This window comes from Xyrauchen texanus, chromosome 24 (assembly GCF_025860055.1).
Source record: "Xyrauchen texanus isolate HMW12.3.18 chromosome 24, RBS_HiC_50CHRs, whole genome shotgun sequence".
Classification (NCBI taxonomy): domain Eukaryota; kingdom Metazoa; phylum Chordata; class Actinopteri; order Cypriniformes; family Catostomidae; genus Xyrauchen; species Xyrauchen texanus.
In genome coordinates this window covers 35,663,416-35,690,312 of record NC_068299.1, presented here as the reverse complement: position 1 = coordinate 35,690,312, position 26,897 = coordinate 35,663,416, and the positions used below count along the sequence as shown (strand labels likewise).

Below are 26,897 nucleotides of genomic sequence, written 5' to 3'. Positions count from 1 at the left end.
GGCTGCAGTTACATGGGAGACCACAGGTCAAACCCCATTCAAAAGAAGAAATAATCACATTTATATAAACAATGACGAGCATGATAATGAGTTTGCATTTTTAGCCCTAACATTGCATTTTGTCTCTACTAATGTTAGGGTTAGATTTGGGTTTTGGTTGGGAGGTAGATTGAATAAAATAAGCGTTTCTCTTCACTGTTTTATACCCTGTTCAGCTAAATTCCGCAAAGTTCCGAGGGCGAAATACAGTCATCTCAATGGAAATTCGCACAATCGTGAATTTTACCCTCACGGATTTCATGTGGAGTTCTAGTTTGGTGAACTTGTTTGGAGCAGGGTAATTTGCCATGTTGACCAATAGGAAGTTGATTGGTTTGGCAGTGACCTCTGTGTGAGCAGTGCTTCTTACAGAGCTACTATGTATACAGGGTTGGGGAGTAATGGAATACATGTGACTGGATTACTTATTTAAAATACAAAAGATAAGTAACTGTATTCCACTACAATTACAATTTAATTATTATTATTATTAATTATTATTTTTATTATTAAACCTTTATTTAACCAGGAAAATCCCGTTGAGATAAGCTCTTTTTCAAGGGAGTCCTGGCCAAGACAGCAGCACAGATCACAACAATTTAGTACATTACAAACAATTTCATAACAATTTCATAAGACTATTTAAAAACATTTACAAACCATAGATTTCATTTCCAAACTTTTGAGCAAAAGTTTAAACTGGCCTATTGAAACCAGTTCCTTTAATTTCCAGAATTTTTGTAAGTTGTTCCATGTTGTGGGGGCAGAATAGTGAAATGCCACCTTACCCGCTTCAGTGCGGACACTTGGTACAGACATTAGCAGTGAGTCTTGTGAACGTAAAGAATACAGTCCAGTAGTGTTGTCAAAAATATCGATATTTCGATAAATATCGATACTGAAATATCTGAATGGTACCAATACTAATTTCCCTAAGTATCGATACTAGCCGAGCTGTCACTTTCACTTCTCTCCAAAGGCGTTGACAAACACCACACACACTCGCACTCCTCTCATTCAGCTCTGGTTAAATAGCAAAAGTGAAGTGAATGTAAAGATGGCGAAGTGCATGCGGCGCCCGCGACCAGTTTTGTTTGATAAAGAACACAGCAGGAGTGCTATCTGGAAATATTTTTGATATGAAGCCAGACATCCCAAGTCTCCCGGAAGTTCCGGAGTCTCCCGCATATTGATAGCTTCTCCCTGATGCCCGCAATTTAGTTCAAATCTCCCGGAATCTATAGCGCACATGCGAGACAGAACATACTGCATGCATAACATAGATAGCGTGCACACAACATACATAAGCGTGCACGGCAGAGAGGGAGAGAGCGAGAGACCTTATGAAAGCTAGTCAACCCCAACCCCCTTGACGTTTAAGTATCTTTTGTTGACATTGAGATTGGATTTGATTTGACTTGGAAATACAAAAGATTGCACTTTTTATTTACTTGCACTTTATTGGTTTTTGAATGTATGGCAATCTGAGAGGCTTTTGAACAAGTGCAATACCTCAGGACATTTTGTTCATGTAAAATATACCTCATTGTCATGTTCTAGACAGTTCTACCCTCTTAATATTGTGGCAGTTTTTTTCTCTGTGGTATCGAAAATGGTATCGAATATCGATATTTTTCAAGGTATCGTATCGAAGTTAGAAATTCTAGTATCGTGACAACACTACAGTCCAGCTCCTTTTGGTTGAATATATTCACACAGATATGAGGGGAGCAGACGCAGAATACCCTTATAAATAAACATATACCAATGACTGAGTCTACGATTCTCCAGTGCTGTCCAGCCCACACGTGTGTAAAGTTCACAGTGGTGTGTGCGAGGCTTACAGTTTGTGATAAACCTCAATGCGGCATGGTAAACAGAGTCCAGTGGTTTCAATACTTGGGTCGGGGCATTCATATAAATGAGGTCACCATAATCCAGAATGGGTGTAAATGTTGCAGCTACAAGTTTCTTTTTTGCATTGAAAGAAAAACATAGCCTATTTCTAAAATAAAAACCAATTGTCAGTCTCTTAACCAAATGTTCAACATGTCCTTTTAAACTAAGACTGTCATCAACTAAAATACCTAAATATTTAAAAGATTTAACTCTTTCAATTTCTGCCCCTTGAAGAGTGACAATTGGAGGACTTATGTGCAGATTGCTCTTTGCATTTGTGAATAACATCAGCTTGCTCTTGTTTGCATTTAAAGCAAGATCCAGTTGTAGAAACATATTCTGAACTTTGTTAAAACCATTTTGTAATGTAGGAACACAGGCACTAAGAGTTTTTGCAAAGCTGTAGATAACCATATCATCAGCATAAAAATGGTAATTGGTGTCCACAAGATCCTTGCCAACATTGTTCACATAGATAGTAAATAAAAGTGGCCCCAAAACAGAGCCTTGGGGCACTCCTTTAGTTAAGGAAAGAATATTAGAGCAGTTATTATCTGATTTAACACATTGGGACATGTCAGTGAGATAATTACAGATCCATCCAACTGCCTTTTTAGATAATCCAATATTGATCAGTCTCTCTTTGAGTAAACTGTGGTTTACAGAGTCAAAGGCTTTTGACAAATCAATAAAAAGCGCTGCACAATGTTGCTTATTGTCAAGAGCTGTTGAGATATCGTTGATCACCTTCAATGTTGCAGTTATGGTACTATGACCTTTCCTAAAGCCTGACTGGAATTTGCATAAAATGTTGTTGGAATACAAAAATTCTTTCAACTGTTCATTTAGTAAAGATTCCAGAATTTTTGATAAGATGCAAAGTTTTGAAATTGGCCTATAGTTATTAACAATTTTTCGATCACCACCTTTGAATAATGGTGTGACAAAAGCTGATTTCCAAATTTTGGGAATGTGCATAGTAGTCAAACTTAAGTTAAAAATATCAGTCAAAGGTTTTGCTATTAAATCTGCTGCAATTTTTAAAAAATACGGATCAATTAAATCAGGTCCTTGTGGTTTACGTGCATCCAATGATTGTAGTGCTTTGCGGACTTGACACAAAGTAAAAGGCTGAAAACTAAATGTTGATGCTTCAGAGGGTTGTTCGGAACAGTCCCAGTGTTGCTTAAATTTATGGAGGGTGTAGATAAAATAAAATGTTGGTTGAAACAATTTACCATTTCAACTTTATCATAAATATTTGATGAGTTATAGACAATGTAATTTGGCAAGACCTGTGAGTTATTTTCTACAGTGAGAGATTTTATTGTTTTCCAAAATCTTTAAGGGTCATTAAGACTATCAGTTGTAGTTGACAAGTAGAATTTAGACTTGGCATTTTTAATTTGAGAGGAACTTTTATTTCTTAATTTTCTGAAATTATCCCAATCGCATTTTAAACCAGTTTTTCTTGCTTTCGTCCACGCTAAGTTCCTCTCATGTAAAGCATTTGCCAAATCTGGAGTAAACCAAGGATTATCTCTACCTTTAACTCTAAATTTCTTAAAAGGAGCATGTCTATTAACAATAGCCATGAGACACTCATAGAAAAATGACCATGCTGTTTCTACATCTGGAATGAGATCGATTCTGTTCCATTGGCACTTAGAAAGGTCATGATAAAATGCCTGTTCATTAAAATGTTTTAAATCTCTTTTTATGATGACGCGTGGTTTTCTTTTATCCATTTTGGTATTTCTTACAGAGGCTACAATACAGTGGTCACTCAGATCATTACAAAACACCCCGGTTGAACAATATTTATGTGGGGCATTTGTTAAGATCAGATCAATCAATGTTGACTTTGAGAGACACTTATTATTTGGACGAGTAGGAGATACAATTAATTGTGTTAAATTTAATTGATCACATACAATTTTGAAATCATCAGAAATTGGACTAAGCCAGTCCCAGTTCAAATCTCCAATTAGTATAGTTTCATCTGAATCGAGCTTAAATAGAAAATCCTGTAACAATTGGAGTGCGTTAGAGGTGGCAGAAGGAGGCCTATAACATCCCACAACATTTACATGTAAACCCTTGGCAATTTCAACCTTTAGCATTAAAAGTTCAAATTGTTTACAGAGAGATTCAGCTTGTAACAAATCTACACGGAGAGATGTGTTTACATAAATGGCAATTCCCCCACCTTTAGCTAGTCGATCAACACGATAGATTTGAAAGCCATCCATGCAAACATCATTGTCAGATATAGACCTGTTTAGCCATGTTTCAGAAATAACAACTATATCTGCTCCTGTTGACCTTACCCAGATTCGAACTTGGTCAATTTTAGGTAGAAGACTGCGAACATTTAGATGAATTATTTTAAGGCCAGATAAGAACTTAAAATCAGATGGGGTTTGAACCTCTGGGCCAGGGTTTGGTTGTATATTTCCAGATAATAAGAGTAACAGAATAATTAGTCGTCTTTGGTATCCAGAACATTTGGGAATTGTGTTTTTAGACACAATCTCAATTGAAAGTAACATAATAGAGGTTTCATTAAGTAAAAAATAATCATACAAAACTAAAAAACTAAAGAGTTGTTTTATGACCCAAGGTTGTAAAACACACACATTTTTTAGCTTTGATATTGGCATATTATACGTAGGAGCAGTTGATTTGTTATGATCGTAGTTCACATTAACTCGGATATGTTCATAAGTATGAGCACCCGGAGTCTTTCCAAAATTACATGCAGAAAATTTATCATGACTTTTGTAAGAATTGTGATAAATGAGCAGAAGGCACAGCAATACACTTGGATATTTAAATTGGATATGCATATTTAAATTGAAAATTAATAATTGGTAATTAGAATACAGTTACATTCAAAAAGTATTTTGAATACTGAAGAGATTACTTTGCATTTTATTGTCATTTGTTTCATTTAATATTTAGTCCTTTTAGATGGAAAACATTTATACATATAAATTATGTGATCCAAAGTGCATTTGAACAGTGGTGAAACACTTTCTTATGATGTGTTACATTCATACTAGCAAACAGAGAAGTAAGCTTGGAGCAGAAGAAATTGAAATAAACCTTGTGTCAACTGTCATCTTAACGCTAAGCTACAATGCTATTTCTAGCCATTTTACATGCACATGTTACCAGGCACGATCATATATTTTTTTTTATCAAGAAAATAGATTAGATCATAATTTCTTTGTAAGATATTTGATATTACGGCAAAAAAAAAAAAAAAAAAAAAAATGTTTTGGAAACAACACTGCATAAGATATTTAAGTTTTTCAGAGAATGTATTTTTAATGTATATTTTGTGGTGGAGTTTTTAATAGTCAAAACAAGTGAAAAAATCTACCAGTGCTGAAGAAGTAAAAAGTGACAAAGACAAAAGTATTTAGAACATGTTACTGACCTTAATCTAATAATCTAACAAAATACATTACAAATTACATTTTACTGCATGTATTCTGTAATCTGTCAGAGATCTGTCTCCTCCCAACCCTGTCTGTATATTCACAATGGACAAGGAAATCATTTTATCGATGAGTTTCTTTTTAACTTCACTCTCAAAGAGTATAAAATGCAGCATTAAAGGGGTCATGTCATTGTACTATAAAAACATATTGTAAGTTTCAGAACTCAAAACTTCCTCATTACTGCAAAAAGAGCATTTGTTGAAACCAAGTGGCCAAAACAACTTGTTCTCTACTTTCTCCACATCATGTTTTACAAAAATATGAGGGTTGTTTTTGTGCTAATATTATAAGTGAACCTCAAGTATAACCTTATAGTATAATATTACTAATATTATAAGTGAACCTCAAGGAACATTTTAAAATAAAAAGGCATGTCATGACCCCTTTAAAAAGAGACTGCTTGGCAATTCTTTTTTGCTGGCTTCACATGCACTCAACACCCTTCCACGACTTCTTAGCCCATGGAATTTCGCCATGGAAGGGTAACCTCATGTTATCCAGCCTGATTTGAGATTTGAGATTTGAGATTGTGCTTCAATGGAAATGAGGAAATCTAACCTTTTGTACAAGTAAGTTAACTTTATTATACCTAGTGCCAAATCTAATTTCTTCTTCGCTTTACACAAAATGTTTACATTTTAAATTGTTCAAAATACTAAAACACGAACAATGTGTTCGACTTGACCTTGCATTGCTAGTGTAACAAACGAAGCAGATGTTGCAATTTTCTTGATACATTATTTGATCTGGCAAATAATGAAACAATATGTAACATATTTACTGTACTAAAGTATAAAATTATCATAATATGATATTAGAGATTTAGGAAACATGCTAAATTGAAATACTAGCTTCTCTGAAAACAATACTACAGCCAGTATATTCTACTTTGAAATGTCCGTTGCGGTCCGGAATTTCTGTTTGTGTTTGGGACTGTGTGATCCTGTCCACTGCCCATTTCCCAAAAGTATTTCGACACCACGGGTTGCCAGATTTGAAACAAGTTATCGGGCAAACACAGCGCGCTGCAGCCATGGAAACCAGCAATACATCTAGGTAACATTGACAGATTTACCAAAAATCCACATGAGCTGATTTATCATTTGCAAATAATAAAAACATTGCAAACATATACATTAGCTGATCGACTTACAGTGTAAGGCTCGTCGCTTGCCATTGTCAGTTTGCTTGTTCCTGTTGCGTGTCCGCAACCTGTGTGAGCTTTGAGTCTGTGGAGGAGGGGGCGAGGGAGACAACACTCTCCAATATTTTGAATTTGGACTGCAGTACCCATTTTAAACACTTGAATTCAATGTTACATACTGCTCCTTTAAGACATTTTACTCAAAATTGGAAAAATAATTATTCAACTCAACTCAACACAACTCACTGAATTAAACATGCAACATGATGAGGTCATGTGACAACAATGTAGCATACTACTGTTTGAATGTACTGTTTACATACTATTGTTGAAAAATATAGCAGGAAGTATACTGTATATACTGGACAGTAATCAGTAAGAAGTAAGCTATATTTTTCAGAATATATTGTAGCTAAAATAGTTATTACATCAATTAAATCTAATCTGATATTTTTGTGAAGTTATATTTTAGGATGCATTTCAATAGATCACAGAATGAAATATAACAAAGTTTCAGCTTCCAGGATTGCAGTTTTGTTAGGTTAAATCAGGTCCATTTGTCTTAAAAAGAGAATTCTTTTGTTCATATGCTGTAAGGAGAGTCCCTCCATCTGGAAGGTGGGCAGAAATTGACAATAGCCCTGTTCTTGTCCTGATATTAGGACCTGATGTTGGTTATTGCAAAAATATTTAGCAAAATAAGCCAAATTCTTCCTGTCAAATGAAGCGTTGTTAATATTTGAGCATTATCTTTATCTCTCATTTGGCTCAGTTTGCTCTATGGACTTTATTAATTGAATCAGTGAAATCGATTAAGTCTATGCCTTAAAACATAGATCTAATATCATGCACATCATTAGTTACATGATCCAGATCTATGTTTGCTTAATATCATTCAAATTGCAGTGACTGAAACAAAACAACCTGCACAATGTTCGGTGTTCATAATTATCTATTTTATAAAGTTAAATAAATTACGGCTGTCAATTTAATTTAATTTATAATTAATTAATTATATAAAGAATAAAAATATCAATCATTCTCCCTGACCCATACTTACATTTCCACTATAAAAGTAAAATATTTCTACCAATGGAGCTATTCAGGCTTGACGTACATACAACTTTGTGTTTTATGAGCCACATCAGCATGGGGCAGTCAGCTCGCCTCAAAAGCACAAGCAAACAATCTACTAATTAGAGTCACCTATAGGATCAAATCCAGTATTCACTGTCCTGAAAATCAGGAGGCATTGGCATGACAAATCATAATCATAAATTATTTTAATGCATGAAATTCTTACAAAAAGCACCTTTAAAGGTGAAACATTGCCACCTTTTCTTTGACAATGTGTGAACGGCTTGTAACGCAACTTTAAAAATGAGCCGTTCTTTCTAGGTTGCCTATTAAAGTCTGTAGACTGATTTTCATGCGAGGGGAAGGGGTTGCTTTTGTCGGGAAAATCGAAAGAATGTGACGTTTATGCGCTCTCCCGAGAGCCTTGCCTCCGTAATCTCTTCTCTTCCGCTATTCAACAGCGTCAACACCAGACAGTCTGCAACACAATGTAACGTTATCTTAGAGATGAAATCCAGCAAACATCCGGCTCCCAGCACAACACCGACTCCTACAACTCACAGTAAGCCAAAAATAAATCAAAAATGTATCTACTGAATTCAGTCTGGCTAAGTGGGAACATGATTGTGGTCGAGCGAAAACTAGAGTGAACATCGGCAGGGCATTTGATTCCTGAAGGGACCTTCGTTCGGTTTTGGGGATAAAAACTGACCCTGAATTGTTGTTCTTCTTATTGGACAGGTAAGCATACATAACCTTAAAGCATGTAAAATATAGTGCCATAAGGATTGATCTGTGTCATTTTAGCTAACTTGATCTTGCCTGCTAACGCTGAAGAATTGCAAGCTACCTTGCTTCGGAACTTTCAAATAAATTCAAAGATTTGAAAGATTAATATCAATGTTAATCTGTATTTATTCAACAAGGTAAACTACAATAATACATTAAATGAATGCAAGACAATGTGCAAAATAATGCAAAAATCTCCATTCATTTGTGTAATGTAACTTATTATTATAAGAAAATATATACATTCTATTATTATAAAACAATAGCACATCGATATATCAAAATGACAGTTGTGATGGAATCACACCAATACTGAATTGTGTCAACATATTATAATGTACAGTCTATTTTATAAACAGCCATCCTCATCTTCCAACAAATTTAGCTAACATCTATTGATAATGCTGGCTAGCTAGCTAACACCGACATAGGCTATTGTATAAATGCAGTCAATGTATCATGCAAATTACTTCAAACTACAGTGTCGTATAGTGGGACCTATATCCATACTTTGTTTTAGCCCTGTTTAATTATGCTACCTCATCTGTCAGCATAATGCGGTGAATCACAGTCAGTTTCTTTGTACATTACATCATTGTTTTGGTCGATACTCGTGTCCCTATGGAGTGTGTGCACGAGTGCGAATAACAGGTAGCTGGCTGCAGTTCACTTAATGGCCACAGGTGTCCTTAATAACAAGGATCTACATACTGCACCTTTAAGTGTGTGCCCCCCCCCCCCCATTTTAAGTGTCATTAAAACATATTTTTTACCACGTGAAGGTAGCAAGATTGAAGATACTACTATACTAATACTATTTCTGCAGTATTTAGTATGTATACTGTTTTACATTTTAAAAATATCTGTATGCATGGATGACCAAATATATGAGTGAGATGATGTGTCTTTCTTGACTCATTATTTAATCAAACTGACAAAAGTTCAGATATTTTGAATATGTAATTTCTTTAAAATTGCAAAATAACCGTATTTATTTCTGAGATGATAACTGGATTACAATTGCCGACCATGTCATGTATCATTGCATATTGTTTATTATTGCATGCTGTTACAAATATGAATATTTTGGTTAAGGTTAAGGTTACATTTGTTAACATTAGTTAACAGTTAGCATGAACTAACAATGAACAATACTATTACAGCATTTATTAATCTTGGTTTATTTTAATTTCAACATTTACTAATACATTTGTAGAATTAAAAGTTGGATATGTTAACATTAGTTATTGCATTATGAACTAACATGAACTAGTAAACAACTAGTAACAATTTTTTATAAAAGTATTTTTGTAAACTAACATTAACCAAGATTAATAAATGCTGTAAAAATATATTGTTCATTGTCATAACTAATGGCATGCATTAACTAATGTTAATCAATGGAACTGTACCACTATCAAGGTGCAGGTGGAACGTCATGACATTTTGGTCATGAGACTAGCAATAACCAATCATTTTTGATGCTACTGATGTCCAACATGGCACTGTAGTCACCAAATATGCCTCTTAATCAGCTCATAAAGGATTTCTGTGGATAACTATTAAAATTTCGGTATGTTTACCGAGCACAAATCGATAGCATGGAATAGAGGGCAGGAGTCGTATCAGATAATATCCTTACCAGATTTTCAAGGTTGTCTCAGATATTTAGACCCTAATGTATGTAATTTCCTAAACTTTACATTTGGTTGAAAATTGTTTTGTAATCCCAATAAACATGTGTCATAGAAATATTAATTCCAGAACCTCCGGGCTCACAGATGTTTGAGAGTAAGAACACTTGAACATACAGAGCTTAGGAAAACCCTAAAAGCTTATGACATAATAACCGCAGTCCAGTCTGTGAACGTTCACTCTGCCTGCAGGCTCTAAACATTGTGTGGTTAGAAATGGGAAAAGAGGTAGCTGTAAAATGACTCTTTTTATGTCTTATCCACAAAGTCAGGCCAGCTGACATTTCTGCTTTACATTTTCTTAATGGATCAGCATTCATCAGGGTCAGGCCCCACACCCACGTCACTGCTAACTCTCCTCTGATGTGGCGTCTCACTGCGTTATAGAGCAGGCTCCTTCTTACGGTTATTACCCAGTAATTCCCTCTGCCAGGATATACGCAGCTATTTACAGTGTGGTTTGCGTGGTAAGAGCAATGAAGCTGTGAACTAGAGAGTTGCCGTATGTCAAATGAAACAGGATCTCTGGTTTTTGTTTATGTACGTTTAAATCAACTGCATTCTCTCATAATGTCAAAGGAAAGTGATTGGGGCACCTTACTGGGATTATTGTGTACTACACTGAAAACAGTGACAAGGAAGGTTTACTTCATTTTTATTTATCATATTTTAATTGTAAAAATAAGTCAAATCTATTTCATTTCATGACAAAATATTTGTTAAAGTGGTAAATGAAATCTAACTTTAACATTTCACTAACTACAAATCTGATGCACGTGGTATTTAACATTTAACATGGACATTTAATGAAAATATTACATAGTTTTCAATGCTCAAATGTAAAATTTACTCACATTTTTCTCAAAAAATGACAAGGATTGATACATGATGGCACATTGTAAAAATAACAAATAATCATAAGTGATATGTACTTATTAGCTAAAGCTTTGGTTTTTACATCTTTGAATTTGTTTTTTGTAATCAACATTAAGCAACAAATTCTGTCGATTGAGCTTAATTTGTACTATACATTTTCTGTATGCATGTACCTGGATGACGTACTGCAATTGTTATTTAAGTGCTTACATATTTAGTATAAACAATTAGATTGGGTAACATGACATTGCAAACAAATTTGCATGTTTCTGTATTCCACCCCACAGTACCATCAGAAATAACATAAATTCTTTCAGAATTGTTATGGACTTGTCTCGTTGGAGAATTCCATGAGAAAATACTCAATGTGATGTTCACACTGATATGCAATCCCCAAAATAACCTAAAAGCAATTATGATTTTGTAAGTAGTTTTATATATATATATATATATATATATATATATATATATATATATATATATATATATATAATAATACAAATAAATTCTGATGTCCGGTTTCCGGTTCTGTAGTTGCTCCTACTTTGATTTTAAGAATTAATTTCAGCTCTACCACACACATAAACCATGTCTGACCATGCACAGTTATTGCAACAAAAATCATTTTGCACATGCTTACTTTATCCTCCACCAAGAGACTGAATGCTCAGTGACCAGATGAAGAAATAATTTCTACGTTTTGGAAAGTGTGGGGTCCAACAGACGTCAATGGGACGTCAAAATGATACAGGAAATCCTTTGAATAAACCTCAGGGTAAAAAAAAGAAGGGCTCTGGAAAAGAAACCTAACTCCTGTAATAATGACAAAGAACTGAGCTGCAAACTTCTTGCTGAAGCAACAACTGAAAGTGAAATTGCATTATTGACTCAAAATAATCTAGTGCAAACAGAGATTTAGCATTATTTTTTAGCATTATTATATATAGTTCTATATAGTATTATATGCAATATAACCCTACTTGGAAATTGGATATATACATACTGTATATATATAATTAATGTTCTTCTATAAAACGTCATACAGATAATATTTTTATATATTATAACTTCATGAAGAATATTTATATTTATAGTTATATATAGTATTATGTGTAATATTATATGTATAATAATGTATAGTATTCAGTGTATATATATATACTGTATACTATATTATTATTATTATTATATACAGTTGAAGTTAGAAGTTTAAATACACTTAGGTTGAAGTCATTAAAACTCATTTCTTAGCACTCCACAAATTTCATATTAGCAAACTAAAAGTTAGCAAACTATATTAAAGTTGTTCAGGACATCACATTGTGCATGACACAGGTCATGTTTCCAACAATTGTTTACAGACAGATTTAACTGGCTATATCACAATTCCAGTGGGTCAGAAGTTTACATACAATAAGTTAACTGCCTTTAAGCAGCTTGAAAAATTCCAGAAAATGATGTCAAGCCTTTAGACAATTATCTTCTGATAGGAGGTGTACTGAATTGGAGGTGTACCTGTGGATGTATATTAAGGTCTACCTTCAAACTCAGTGTCTCTTTTCTTGACATCATGGGAAAATCCAAAGAAATCAGCCAAGATTTCAGAAAAAAAAACTTGTGGACCTCCACAAGTCTGGATCATCCTTGGGAGCAATTTCCAAAAGCCTGAAGGCACCACGTTCATCTGAGCAAACAAAAGTACGCAAGTATAAACACTCTTTTTTTACAGCCATCATACCTCTCTAGAGATGAACATAGTTTAGTGTGAAAAGTGCAAATCAATCCCAGAACAACATCAAAGGACCTTGTGAAGATGCTGGCGGAAACAGGTTGACAAGTATCTATATCCACAGTAAAACAAGTCCTATATCAACATAACCTGAAAGGCTGCTCAGCAAGGAAGAAGCCACTGCTCCAAATCCACCATAAAAAATATATAATACAGTTTGCAAAGTGCACATGGGAAAAGAGATCTTACTTTTTGGAGATGTCCTCTGGTCTGTTGAAACAAATATTGAACTGTTTGGCCATAATGACATCATTATGTTTGGAGGAAAAAGGGTGAGGCAGCATCATGTTTTGGGGTGCTTTGCTGCAGGAGGAACTGGTGCACTTCACAAAATAGATGGCATCATGAGGAAGGACAATAATATGGATATATTGAAGCAAGACAGCAGCCATGAAGAAAGCTCGGTCGCAAATGGGTCTTCCAAATGGACAATGACCCCAAGCATACCTCCTAAGGACAACAAAGTCAAGGTACTGGAGTAGCCGTCACAAAGCCCTGACCTCAATCCGAATTTGTGGGCAGAACTGAAAAAGCATGTGCGAGCAAGGAGGCCTACAAACCTGACTCAGTTACACGAGTTCTGTCTGGAGGAATGGGCCAAAATTCCAGCAACTTATTGTGAGAAGCTTGTGGGAGGCTACCCAAAACATCTGACCCAAGTTAAACAATTTAAAGGCAATGCTACCAAATACTAACAAAGTGTATGTAAACTTCTGACCCACTGGGAATGTGATGAAAGAAATAAAGCTGAAATAAATCATTCTCTCTACTATTATTCTGACATTTCACATTCTTAAAATAAAGTAGTGATCATAAATGACCTAAGACAGGGAATGTTTTATATGTTAAAATGTCAGGAATTGTGAAAATGTATTCTTGAAAATTGTATTGTATTTGGCTAAGGTGTATGTGAACTTCTGACTTCAACTGTATACAAAGGGATTTTAATGCTATAATGCACAGTAATTGCAATTTTAGATGAAGGTTTGCAGAGATATAATATCATATTTGATTGTTTAGTAGTCATTTTTTTATTTTATTGCCTTTAAAATAAAAAAAACTTTGTAGTTACTATGCCGTAGTATGCCAAAATGAAAAAAGAGAGGTTTGTCCACAAACACACACACACACACACACACACACACACACACACACACACACACACACACACACACACACACACACACAGTTGTGTTTCCATGTTTTATGGGGACTTTCCATAGACATAATGGTTTTTATACTGTACAAACTTTATATTCTATCCCCTAAACCTAACCCTACCCCTAAACCTAACCCTCACAGAAAACTTTCTGCATTTTTACATTTTCAAAAAACATAATTTAGTATGATTTATAAGCTGTTTTCCTCATGGGGACCGACAAAATGTCCCCACAAGGTCAAAAATTTCGGGTTTTACTATCCTTATGGGGACATTTGGTCCCCACAAAGTGATAAATACATGCTCACACACACACACACACACACACACACACACACACACACACACACACTCACACTTTGGTGGCTATTCTTATGACTCTCCATAGACATAAAGATTTTTATACTGTAAGAACTACAGATTCTATTCCCTAAACCTCACAAAACACTTTCTGCATTTTACATGTTTATGTATGTTTTTTAAGCAATTTGATTTATAGGGACACTAGAAATGTCCTCATAAAACACACACACACACACACACACACACACAATCACACACTCACACACACAATCACACACAATCACACACACTCACACACACACTCACACACACACACACACACACACACACACACACACACACACACACACACACACACACACACACTCACACTTTGGTGGCTATTCTTATTACTCTCCATAGACATAAAGATTTTTATACTGTATGAACTACAGATTCTATTCTCACAAAACACTTTCTGCATTTTACATGTTTATGTATGTTTTTAAGCAATTTGATTTATGGGGACACTAGAAATGTCCTCATAAAACACACACACTCACACACACAATCACACACACTCACACACACACTCTCTCTCACACACACACACACACACACACACACACACACACACACACACACACACACACACACACACACACACACCCCAAGCAACCGAACAAGCTGGGGCCCCATTTTGAAACGCTTTGCTTAAAAAAAATTACATACGTTTTATTTTAAATCATAATTTTAAATTCATCCTATCAGCCGTTGTAGCTAAGTACATTAAAAATTTTAATTAAATAATCATCTAAAGATAATTAATGCATGTTTTCCAGTTTTTCTAAAATACAGTGATAAAAAAAGCAATATTTACCTACATACATTTATACAAAACAGTTTTTTAAACAGGGTGTGCAAAGCCTACTACGTCACCCAGTAACATTTTGGAATTCAGTTGTTATGTATTACAGTAATTTGCTAACCCAAAAATGATTTATTGTTGTCCAGTTTGCCATTATAACATGATACAGTATTTTATTACTTTGAGGATTTGTTGTACACAATAGTAATATAGTTCTGTCTTATTTACTTTCACCTGGAATTTATATTCTGACACTGAGGCTGTATTTTATGTAGGCTAAGCATTGTAGGCAACATTCATAACTAACAGTAAACATACAAGGCACAGCGGCCCCTCAGCACACTAGAGCAGAAGGGGGAAAAAAACTTTGCAGTTTATCAAGCACTGAAACTTTGCCTGTTGCAGAACAATCTGGAATAATGTTAAACATTGTAGCAGTCCCCTCTTTTCAACCTGAACTTGTTCAGAATGTTAAATCTTTGTGGCACCGACACTAAAAAAACTATCTAGACACAGTTCAACGACTGATACAGAATGCAGGTGTTTCGGAACGCTTTTTTGAAATCTGAAGCTCTTATTAACTTGACACAGTGTCTAAAAATGTGCCAGTCCGCCGTGAGACACTGAAAACAGCAAGACTCGGTGAAGCAGGTATGGACGTTCATGCGTGTTTACACAGAAAAACAACGGTAAAACAGAGCAGACGCAGGCAACAACACTTTCGGTGTGAACAGCCCCTAACTCATCCGTTCATCATCTGTGAGTAAGAGCGCGTGCGCGAAACAAGTTCGGACAGTGGTTAAAAACCGCTACTTTGCGCGCGCGCGCACACACACACACACACACGCGCGCGCACGCACACACACAGACCGTGACTGACGCGTGCTGACGTCAGAGCCCGCAGCACCAAACAGTTGAGTTTTGGGTTCTGTAGTTGCCCCATCCGAAACACTAAGGGCGTTTTAAGGCAGCCTGATTTAATGCATTTTACACGTAAAAAACAAAAACAAATAACATCCGTGATTAAGACCAAATAAAGACATACAAATAAAAAATAAAACACTAGCCGTGTGTCTTGAGGAGATCCAGGAGTGCAAACACACCGCTTTGTTTTTTTTTTTTTGTCCGAAACGGACCAAGATGTTTCCAACATCGAATGGCCTCTAATGAAAATCCTCATAAAACACCCCTCTGTCTTCACACACTGCTTTCATTTTCATTCCCAAACGTCCTTTCCGACTCCATAAAATAAGAGGACGTACAGTCCAACCCTGAGAAATGACGCCCACAATCCCCTCGTGAGCAGTGGGAAAAACACGCGGATCCAAACACTACAGCAGTCCGGAGCGGAGCAGCTGCGCCAGAGTGCGGCGCGGCCGGGGAGGAGATAAGCGAACGCCGCCGCTGTCAGTGTCGAGCTCTCTGCGCTTCTTTAGCTTCCCTTTTCAACATTATACTGCTGGAGAGGACGGGGCGCGTCTTAATTCTGGACATACAGTGTATATGACAGTGTGCACACGGGCGCTTTATTTAGCGTCTCCACAGATTTAACGCGTTTTATGTCATCTGACGTTTCATGGTCGGACTGTTTCATTTATAGCTGCGGGACTACGTTAAACTAGAGGCATATCACATCAAGAGTTATCATTACACTCGCAGTCGCTTTCGGTCAGACATGGAAGATGGTCCGCCTTCAACAAGCTGTTTCCGAAGGTTTACGGACTGTTTCCTTGGCTCAAGTATGTGTACTTATTATTTCCTTTGCGTGCTTGGAAATTACATATTATTATTGCGCTTGCACTCTTGCACTCTTGTTCTTGTATAGCCTTTATGTTCTGCATCCTGAGAAACTTTTGACTTGTTTTATTTTCCAATATGATATTTTCTGTGGTGAAGGCTGCAATATCGGTTATACTGTAAACAGGACTATGTCTGTTACAATGAAGTAGTTGTTCACAATTGTCTGTCATCACCTGTTAGATGTGCTTCAGTGTTTAGTGCAATAGAAACTGGGTGGGGACATATACAGTAGATGTGATGTCTTATCCAATTAATTACATAAGTGTGGCATTATTCTTTATTGGAACATTGTATTTTTGTGGTTTCCTCTTCAACACACAGATAGACACAAACTGTTGTCTACTGGAATGTTAAATAGCCAGTATAATTGTTTTCTTTTTCTCTCCCAGTAATCTAATGCAAGAGCAAGCTGAGAAATGCAGAGGCTAAACAGTAGACCTGTTTGTAACAAAACGAACCTATGATATTTCATTTAGTCATTCATTACCTGTCTAGTAACAGCCTGAGGGGCCATAACAATATTTGTCCTTTGGGCAATACTGTTGCTGTTGTTGCACATCTGTGTTTATAGCACTATTAATCCTTGTTGTGAGCAGCTGCTTTAAGATACTTGCATTAAAGGGCACATGCAGTAGTAATAATCATTTTAAGTTTACTTGACAGGTATAAAGGGGGATAAAAACAAGTTTTCGTAGATCAAGCCAGGCACGACTGCAAAATGCCTACAGTGTCTGAATGTCTACATGCAAGCATTTTGAGGTATTTTAGTCTCCAAACCAACTAACTATTGTATTATAAGAATATTTCAGTCTATAACAGGTCCTTTGTGCCTGTCATAGAAAAATACAAATAAAAAAAGTAATGGCTAGTGTCCAACAGGTTCCTTTATAGTTTGAGTATGTGTACGGACATGAGCTTGAATATAATGGAATATTCTGTGTTCAATACGAGTTCATCTCAATCGACAGCATTTGTGGCATAATATTTATAATCACAGACACACACACACACACACACACACACACACACACATTTGTTTGTCCCTCATGTGTCTCACTGGAACCTCAATTTTTGCTTCTTTTTTTAGGGACAAGTTTAAATAATTTTTATGCTGAGAAAATATTAGATAAAGTTTTTCACCTCTATCTGTTTCTATTAAATATGCCCATGAACTGACTATGTGTGAATGTTGTTGTTGTTGCTTGTCTTACATACGATACTAATTTGCATGTGAAAATTTCCCTATAGTGGGAGGAAGAAAGAGGAAGGAATATTTAATGCACATATTTTTGCAATTCTGCAGAGTCATAAAGTGTTCAGTGCAAAGACTGTGATGACGCATTTCTGCCTTATTTAGCAGCATTAACCTAGTAAACATTTTTTTATATGCAATTTGTAAATTATTTAGTGTACATTTATTTAAGAGTATACTTTGTTTTATATTACCCTAGAATTAGTTTTAAAAAACAAGTTACCAGATGGGATGTCTAATACAGCTGATGAGTGAGTGACAGTAAATTTGCCAAATTTGGAGCAAGTGTGTAAGCAAAAACTATATTACACTCCCAAGACTAAACTTAAAACTAAACTATTATAGGGCAGGCTGGGGCTAGTTGTCACACCTTTTACTCCAGTAAATAATAGTCATTTTCTGTTTAGGCACATAAAAACTTGGCTACAAAAAAAAAGGTATTGAATATTTCCAAAACGATATGGTTCATTTAATAGATTTTCTATAGCAACTTGTTGCCAGCATATTGACACACTGTATGGGGTAAGTTGTCACACTGAAAATCTGCCATAAATGCATAAAAATGAAAATACAACATGCAAACCATTGTTTTGGCCAACATAAATTGTAATTAGGCTAATATATAAATACATTTATTAGTAAGCATTACTTAATTAATAAGTAATTAATAAAATGTGTTAATTAATAAGTAATTAATACAATTAATACAATTTAAACACACATCAAATGACCCAATCTGACTTTTTAATTCTCATCCTTTGATTTGAAATCTACCTTCATATATAGTTGATTCTTGCCTGAATGTGTCCCAGTGTGGATTCATTGTCTTCTGCATTTTTGTATTCAACAGATATTACAAAAATATGATGATTTTGGAATTTGAGTTTTGAGAATAAAATTTTCAAAAAGTTATTATATATATATTTTAACTAGGTTATTGATACCAACATACAAAGACCTTGCGACAACTAGCCCCGTCACCCCTATTACAAATATAACTATTTAGCTCACAAAAAAAATCCACAAGTCATGCTTTGTATGGAAAAAAAGGCCACGTAATCAGAGCCACAGTGCTCTCTCGCTCTCTCTCTCTCTCTCTCTCTCTCTCTCTCTTGCTCTCTCTCTCTCTCTCTCACTCTCTCTCTCTCATTTGTTTTCATCTGATGCCACTATAAGTTATCAGAATTAAATTGTGTATACAGCCAAAATTGTGTCCTGCAATATTTTATTGAAGTTTTACAAACAGAGGAATGGTTGTGTTTTTCCTAATATATGGTTTCTCACAGTACATAGCAGTTCAAAGTGTGCATGTAGGACAATATTGTCGAAATATTGTTACGATGACCTCGTGTGATGGGTATCATGACAGAAGCATTGAACATATTGACATTCGGACACTGCGTATGACATGTGTTAGGATACTGATGACAGATACGTAGGAATGTCACAGGGTTTACTGAGGTTACAAAACCTTAAAATGCTCCCTAATGATTGTGTTTTTCTCATAGCCAAAATGTAATTCAGTGCCGTTTCAATGGATACAAACAGACAAAATGCATACTTGTTTAGAGAATTTCTGTTCAGGCAGTATGTTAGTCTCAGTCACCATTCACATTCATTGCATCTTTTCTCCACACAACGAAAGTAAATGGCGACTGAAGCTGTCATTCTGTCTTACATCTCATATATGTTTGGAACACCATGATGTTGAGTAGATGATTGAACCAATATAAGCTTCAACAACCCTACCAGAAAACAAATGCAAGCATTATAGCAGGTAAAAAAACTTCACCAATCAGTTAAAAACATCCATTAGGAGAGTGATGTCCTGCCACCGCATAGCTTTCCCATAGCCAATACTCACGCAACATAACCGGACCTTCTTTCTGAGTTTACTGACATGACGTACATGCGTAAGGATGAATGACGTTAGCCTGCGATTTCAAGCCAAATCCGACCCGACAGCTTTAAAAAAACAAAAACAAAACATTATTACTTGTGGCTTACGTAGTCTTACACAGTGCAGCTTTAACAGTTGAAAAAAATCTTCCCTGAACGTAATCCTCACAAATACACTATGCAGTGTAACTGTGGAGGCTGGAATTTGTGGTGATAATTAAATTAATTCGATGCTTATTACATTTTATATCATATTTAAAAACATTTTATCACAACTTAATTGAAGTAAAGTTAAATAAAATGCTAAATAAAGCACAAACACAAACAAATCCTCAATTTGATTCTACAGTTTTGTAAAGAAAAGTAGCAGAGTTAAATTTAACCAAAACATGTCCAAGTCATATTTCACCCCAAAATTAAAAGTGAGTGTACAGCTTGTATAACAGTGTATATTTGCTGTCCCCTCAAAATCACTCAACACACAGCCATTAATGTCGAAACCGCTGGCAACAAAAGTGAGTACACCCCTAAGTGAAAATGTCCAAATTGGGCCCAAAGTGTCAATATTTTGTGTGGCCACCATTATTTTCCAGCACTGTTTTAACCCTCTTGGGCATGGAGTTCACTAGAGCTTCACAGGATGCCATCCAGATGTTCTTTACTGGTTACTGGGTTGCTGTAGATTGAATAGTTCACCCAGAAATGAACATCCTCTCATCATTTACTCACCCGCATGCTATCCCAGAATTGTATGACAAATGAAGATTTTTAGAAGAATATTTCAGCTCTGTTGGTCCATAAAATGCAAGTGAATTGTGACCAAAATGCTATAGCTCTAAAAATCCTATAAATTCAGCGTAAAAGTAACCCATAAGACAGTGGTTAAATCCATATGTTCAGAAGCTATATGATAAGTGTGGGTGAGAAACAGATCAATATTTAAGTCCTTTTTTTCTTTAAATCTCCACCTTTCACCAGCCTCCGACATTAGGTGGCGAAATGCACCAAGAATGCAATCACCGAAGAACAAAAGTGGAAGTGAAATTAAATTTGAGATTTATAGTAAAAAAGGACTTAAAGAAGGAAAAATGTATCTGATTCTTACCACACCTAGCATATCACTTCTGAAGATATGGATTTAAACATGTATGGATTACTTTTATGCTACTGTTATGTCTCTTTTGAACCTTTAAATGTCTGGTCACCATTCACTTGCATTGTATGGACCAACAGAACTGAGATATTCTTAGTTTGTGAGATAATCTTAGTTTGTGTTCTGCAGAAGAAAGAAAGTCATACACATCTGGAATATTATGAGGGTGAGAAAATGATGAGATAACTTTTAATTTTGGGTGACCTATCCCTTTAACTGGTAGAGTATGGCGCTAGCAACAACAGCTTCATGGGTCCAATTCCCAGGACACATGCAAACTGGTAATTTAATTTTACCTAGAATGAACCATAAGTCGCTTTGCATAACAATGTCTGCCAAATACATAAATCAAAAATTTTAAATGATATATAATATAGTCATTTTAATTGTATAACAGTTTTCTTGTTTCAATCAGTAGATTGAAAACAGTATAACAAATATTACCATGATGTACTGTATGTATACTTTACAATATAAATATGTCATTTTTATTTCTTTTACAGTAATGGGTGGAGTGTATTGTCATGGAAATATTATGAAAATGTCTTTAGATTTGTTTGGAGTGAAAAATGTTCTTGACAGGTTTCATGGGATTCACCTTGTAAGATTATCTCAATAATATCTGAAGTCTGCATCAGATTAGATGTCTTTAGTTTAATGAAGGCTTTAAATCAGAATTTCTGGCAGAAGCACACAGCAGCACACTGTTGTAACTCTTGCTACTAGTGGATCTACTGGACACCCCAGAGCTGCCCTAGTGCGTGAGTGTGTATGATGGCCGTTTTTGAGGCTACTGGAGGTCAACACTAATGTGATCTGATAGGTTGTATACAGAGTGCTTAACTCAATGAAGAACACTGCACTGTCATTCAGGAAACGCTCATAGAAGACACTTCCTGCCCCAGCTGGATGTTGTTTGATCATCAGAGTTCCCTCCTCAAACAGCCTTTCACTAAACACGAGTCAATGAAACTGTCTCATGTAATATACATTCAACACTCTGCCAGACATACACAACATCTATAATCTAAAGGCCAAAACACACTTTTAATAGACTCCAAAGAACTTCCAGCAGCTTCAGCGTCGGCCAGTACAAACTGTGATATTGGACGAGAACAGAGTATTTAAATTTTGTATCTTTTTGGTGGTTTGTAGTGACTGTTGTACATTTTGAAAATGGATAACAACTAGCTTTTTGGCTCCATGGCATAGTGGTTACATGGAAATAGTGGTACATGCTGTTGACATATTGGAGCCGAGTGGTGTTCCAGATTTGTGTTTGCCTGTGTCCCGATTTGTTTCCATACTAGAGAATTGAAATGAATTGTATTTTTCTGGTTCCAATTCTGATTCCAATTCTTCTAGCCTAGTACCGTACTTTTGGTCATGCATACACTGCAGTTAAATTCAGTGGTCAGTTCACCTTTTAGTGCTTAATCCTGTTCTGTACACACAGTAAAAATACGGGAGTGACAACCACATTTTATTACCAAATTAACACCCGAAAATTCTGGTAGTGACAACAGCATTTTCATAAGTTCCACGCAGTGTGTACAGAACCTAACTGAACAACTCATTTTTAATGACGTGATTGTTGGAGAGTGTGAGATTTGTCCGTCTTCTTCTGATGCAAATAATGCTAACGGAGGAATGTGTCTTCATACATTCATATATTCTAGTCTCTCTCCACTGTAGTTTCTCTCACCAGCCCTGTGGTCTCGGGGTAACACATACATTACTGTCTAGAGCACACCGCTGTTTAATAACAGCCGCTTAGACGCGCAAAAACAAAACATGCGATTCTGTCGACGGCAGCTAATTAAACATTATCAGATGATAATATGTCTTTGCTCAAAAACAGCGAACACAAAATGGAATAAGCTGGTGGCATTCAAGTTTCCTTTCACAGGTGCAAGAATCTGAAGAGTCAGTCCAGTAATCTGTACACACATGGAATTAAAATTTGGAGGATTCACTCCCGCATTGAGTACTTTGCTTGGCCTTTGAGAAAGCAAAAGTTCTACATTAGGTCAATCTACATTCTACATCAGTCAATCCACAAACTGAAGTCAGTTTTCAGTTAATATCTAGACATCTGTTGCACCTTAACCTAACCATTATGTCTAACCCCTAATCCAAATAATTTGAAAATACATTTTGTGAATTACGGAATAAAGAAAACATTTGGGGTTTTAAGATACATCAGTCAGTATTGCAAAATAAATAAATATCTAACATGTAACCACATTTGTTCAGATGTAAAGTGTTGGATAGCTAATAAGTTTTACAATTAAAATTGTACCAATATAAAATCAGTTTTTATATTGGTTGGTCTGTTTAGTAATACAAGTCTTCATATCTTATCATATGTTACGATATCTGTCGATTTACTATGATTTCACCATTTTGTACTATTAAGTGTTGTCATCAGACTTTGTTGGAATTGCATAAAAAATGTAACTGGTTCTGAATTGAGAACTTTGTTCTTATTTCCCAACCTTCCCAATAATTCTCTCTTCTCTCTTCATTGTACCTGTGTAACAGCAACATGATCACACGGGAAGTCGACATGTTGTTTTTGTGTCGACTCACCGACAAGTGGCATTTCCTATAAGGCAAATTTGCATCAGCTCCAGCATGCTTACCTTCCAATGTGGCAGCATGTGAAACTCGAGTTCGGATCCCGCATTGAAACCAGGAAGTCATCGTATTCGCATAATCAGGGACGAGCGCGATTTGGAGGTTGTATTTTTCCATTAACGTTACATTTTTACTACACTGATGGTTAGGTTTATGTTTAGGGTTTGTGTTGGACGGTACAGTGTATAAAATACGCATTCCTCTTTAATATATTACAGCCTGAACAGCTGAAAACAACTTCATTCACTACTCGCTTTTGGTGCCCCTCTGTTGACATTGCACAAGGAAAATAGAGCTCACACTTGTCCATATACCCAACAACACTTACCGCTTTGGCCACTGGGGCAGTGCTTCCCATTTTGGTAAACACACACGGATTTCAGCAAATGAAAAGTCCACCTAATGTTTTCGACTTTAGTGTGAGATCATTCTGTTAAGAGGCTATGCTGGTACCCAATACCAATACCAAATGTATTTCAACTACATTGTGATGGCTGTAGAGCTGCATTTATACACAGAAAACACAAGAATAGATTCTCAGACATGAATTATTTCCATGGCATGAGCACATTATTGCGCTGTTAATCAGCACTATATTCGTATGATGATGTCATTCTCTCTCTCGACACAAAACTCTATAGAGCTACATTATGACCTCAAGTCAAGAATGTCCAGAAGCAGATTTTGGCTCTGCTGTTCTCATCAGATATTCGCTCTGGTCCCACTGCTCTGCTGGAATCAGGAACTCTCCAGATGTGGCTGGATGAAAATCCACATCGATGGCCTTCAGGTCAAACAGTCCTCCCCCATCACTGTAAGAGAGAGATGTTTTGATCTCAGTGCTGTTTGGGTGTGCGTTAGAAGTGCGTTAGAAGACTCACTCTGCCTCTCATGCCACATCTATTCATATGTTTTGATTGTGTAATGTTTGCTCAAGTCTTGCACTTGTGGAATGCATAGTGAGAATGTACACATGCACACGACTGTAGTTCCAGCTTCAGCTACTGATGGGCAGTCAGGAAATTCGGAAAGCATTGTTTTTTGCAGGCAATAAAAATGTACTGCCTGTCGCAGATTTTTCCCATGAGATCAGACTGGGTAACCACCAAGCAACACTTTCAAAACCACTATGAGAACCTTAGAAAACCTATTTTGGTCGTGGAGACTTTTGCATGTGTACCACCCACATTTTCTTTAGAAAATTAAGTCTATTTTTCATTATTATTTCTTAAAACAAGGTAGCTTTCAGTGTTTAAATCCCTAAGCCCCCATCTTTCGACCTCTATCTTTGCAGGTCATGCTGCATTTTGAAGAGAGGCTTTTCAAAAAGTTCAGCAATTACTGTAATGAAAAATACCATAGATTTATCCTACTTTACCTTCCCCAAAGCAGGACAAGAGTCATATTTAGGGACTAGAATATCATAGGCCTTGTTTAGACCTGATAAATACATTTTTGCCAATCATTTAAAAATGGGACGATGCTGTGTAACATCTATTCTTGATATGTCAAAATATTGCAAGGGATCAGCTATGGTTATTCAGCATACACCACTTAAAACAGCAATTGATTCATTTGATAACTGATTTTGTCATCATAATTTGTTAATATGTGTCTTGTAACTGCACGTCACGCCTGGTTCACACATCCTCCGTGAGCAGTGCGTGAGCGGCGTGTTTTTGTTTCGGCGCCCATATTAACAGATTACACCATTCCCACTGAAAGTGTGAGTCGCGAGGTGACGTTTCCCAGATGCGGCAGTGAGCGGATAGTTTCGCCGTTGAGCCTGTTTTTGCCGCACGGCTCACACTTAGCTCAGCGGCTCTGGGTGCAGTACAACACTAAAATAATCAGGAGATTATAGAAAAGACACAAAAGCAAATCAGATTTATCAAACCGAACCTATAGTACACTACAATTTATATGTCTGCATTCAAGTAAACTGAATAACATAACATAATAAAGGAAATAATTATTTATCTGCCAGACCTTTTGCCATTCTGTGTATGTAGGTGTACAGTTTAGACACAAAATAAACCAATCACAACCCAGTGTGCTGATAAAGATGAAGTGCACGTGACTGCCCACTTTTGTCCTTGAAGCAGCAATAACCTAAGCTTATTATGAACTTATTAAAGAAATAAATTGGCGTACGAGACGGAAGGCCAATGTGAACATTCAATGCGATCACCTCGTTCACGTCCCGCTCACGGAGGATGTGTGAACCCGCCGTTAATCACAGTGTAGTTTAAGCATATTGACCTATTTCACCATGTATGGTGAGAGATGTTTAAAAGTCCTACTTTTGAAAGTTTATTAATCTGTCTGAATGGCTTGATGCATTGTAACTGATGGGTAACTTCCTCCACAATACATGGCAGAGCTTGCAGACCATAAGAGTGCTGCAGAGCTTAATGCAGAGATTAAAGGTAGATTTGCAGTGACAGCGTATCATTCTGAATAAGCAAAGCAAAGGCCTTCCCTACTGTACAGTATGTGGTGTTTGTTTAGTTAGGACAGCACACAGTTACAGCAGCCACTTATCTCTGTCTCAGCTGGCCATGTATAGCCTGTACCCTTTCCTCCTAATGACCAAAGCCATGAGAGTGGAAATAATACAAATTACCTTTCCATGGAAGTCACCGTGTGTTTACTGTAAGTTTACAATATGCATTTGTAAACATTTGTGCTGGAGTTTGCACTTGTGTGTGTTTGAGACTTCCTGCTACAAAGGTTTTCATTCAATATTCTCTCTGAGAACTTTTCATATTATTTTGCTTATTATCTGAATTTATGTTGTTTTAAGGATGTTTATACATTTTTACTGGAATACATATTTGGGTAATTCTTACAAAATGTAACAAAATGTCCTGATCATATTTAACCTCAAACCAATATGAAGAAAAAATTAAAAAAGGTTCTCATTACCGTAACATGTCAAGACAATTTACTTTTACGATTCCCATTGTTTTCATGGTGAATTCTTATTACAGTAGCACAGTCGTGTTTTACTGTATTACATTAAAAG

The 26,897-nt window shown here is 36.0% G+C and overlaps 1 protein-coding gene across 1 annotated transcript in view; it reads left to right on the top strand.

Moving 5' to 3' along the window:
* Positions 1-14,635: 14,635 nt before the first annotated feature.
* LOC127617475 (cAMP and cAMP-inhibited cGMP 3',5'-cyclic phosphodiesterase 10A-like) overlaps positions 14,636-26,897 on the top strand; it is a 150,872-nt gene continuing 138,610 nt past the window's right edge. The window contains 1 exon segment of the mRNA XM_052089452.1: positions 14,636-16,864. Within this exon segment, the coding sequence (XP_051945412.1) occupies positions 16,801-16,864 (64 nt within the window). The 5' untranslated portion in view covers positions 14,636-16,800.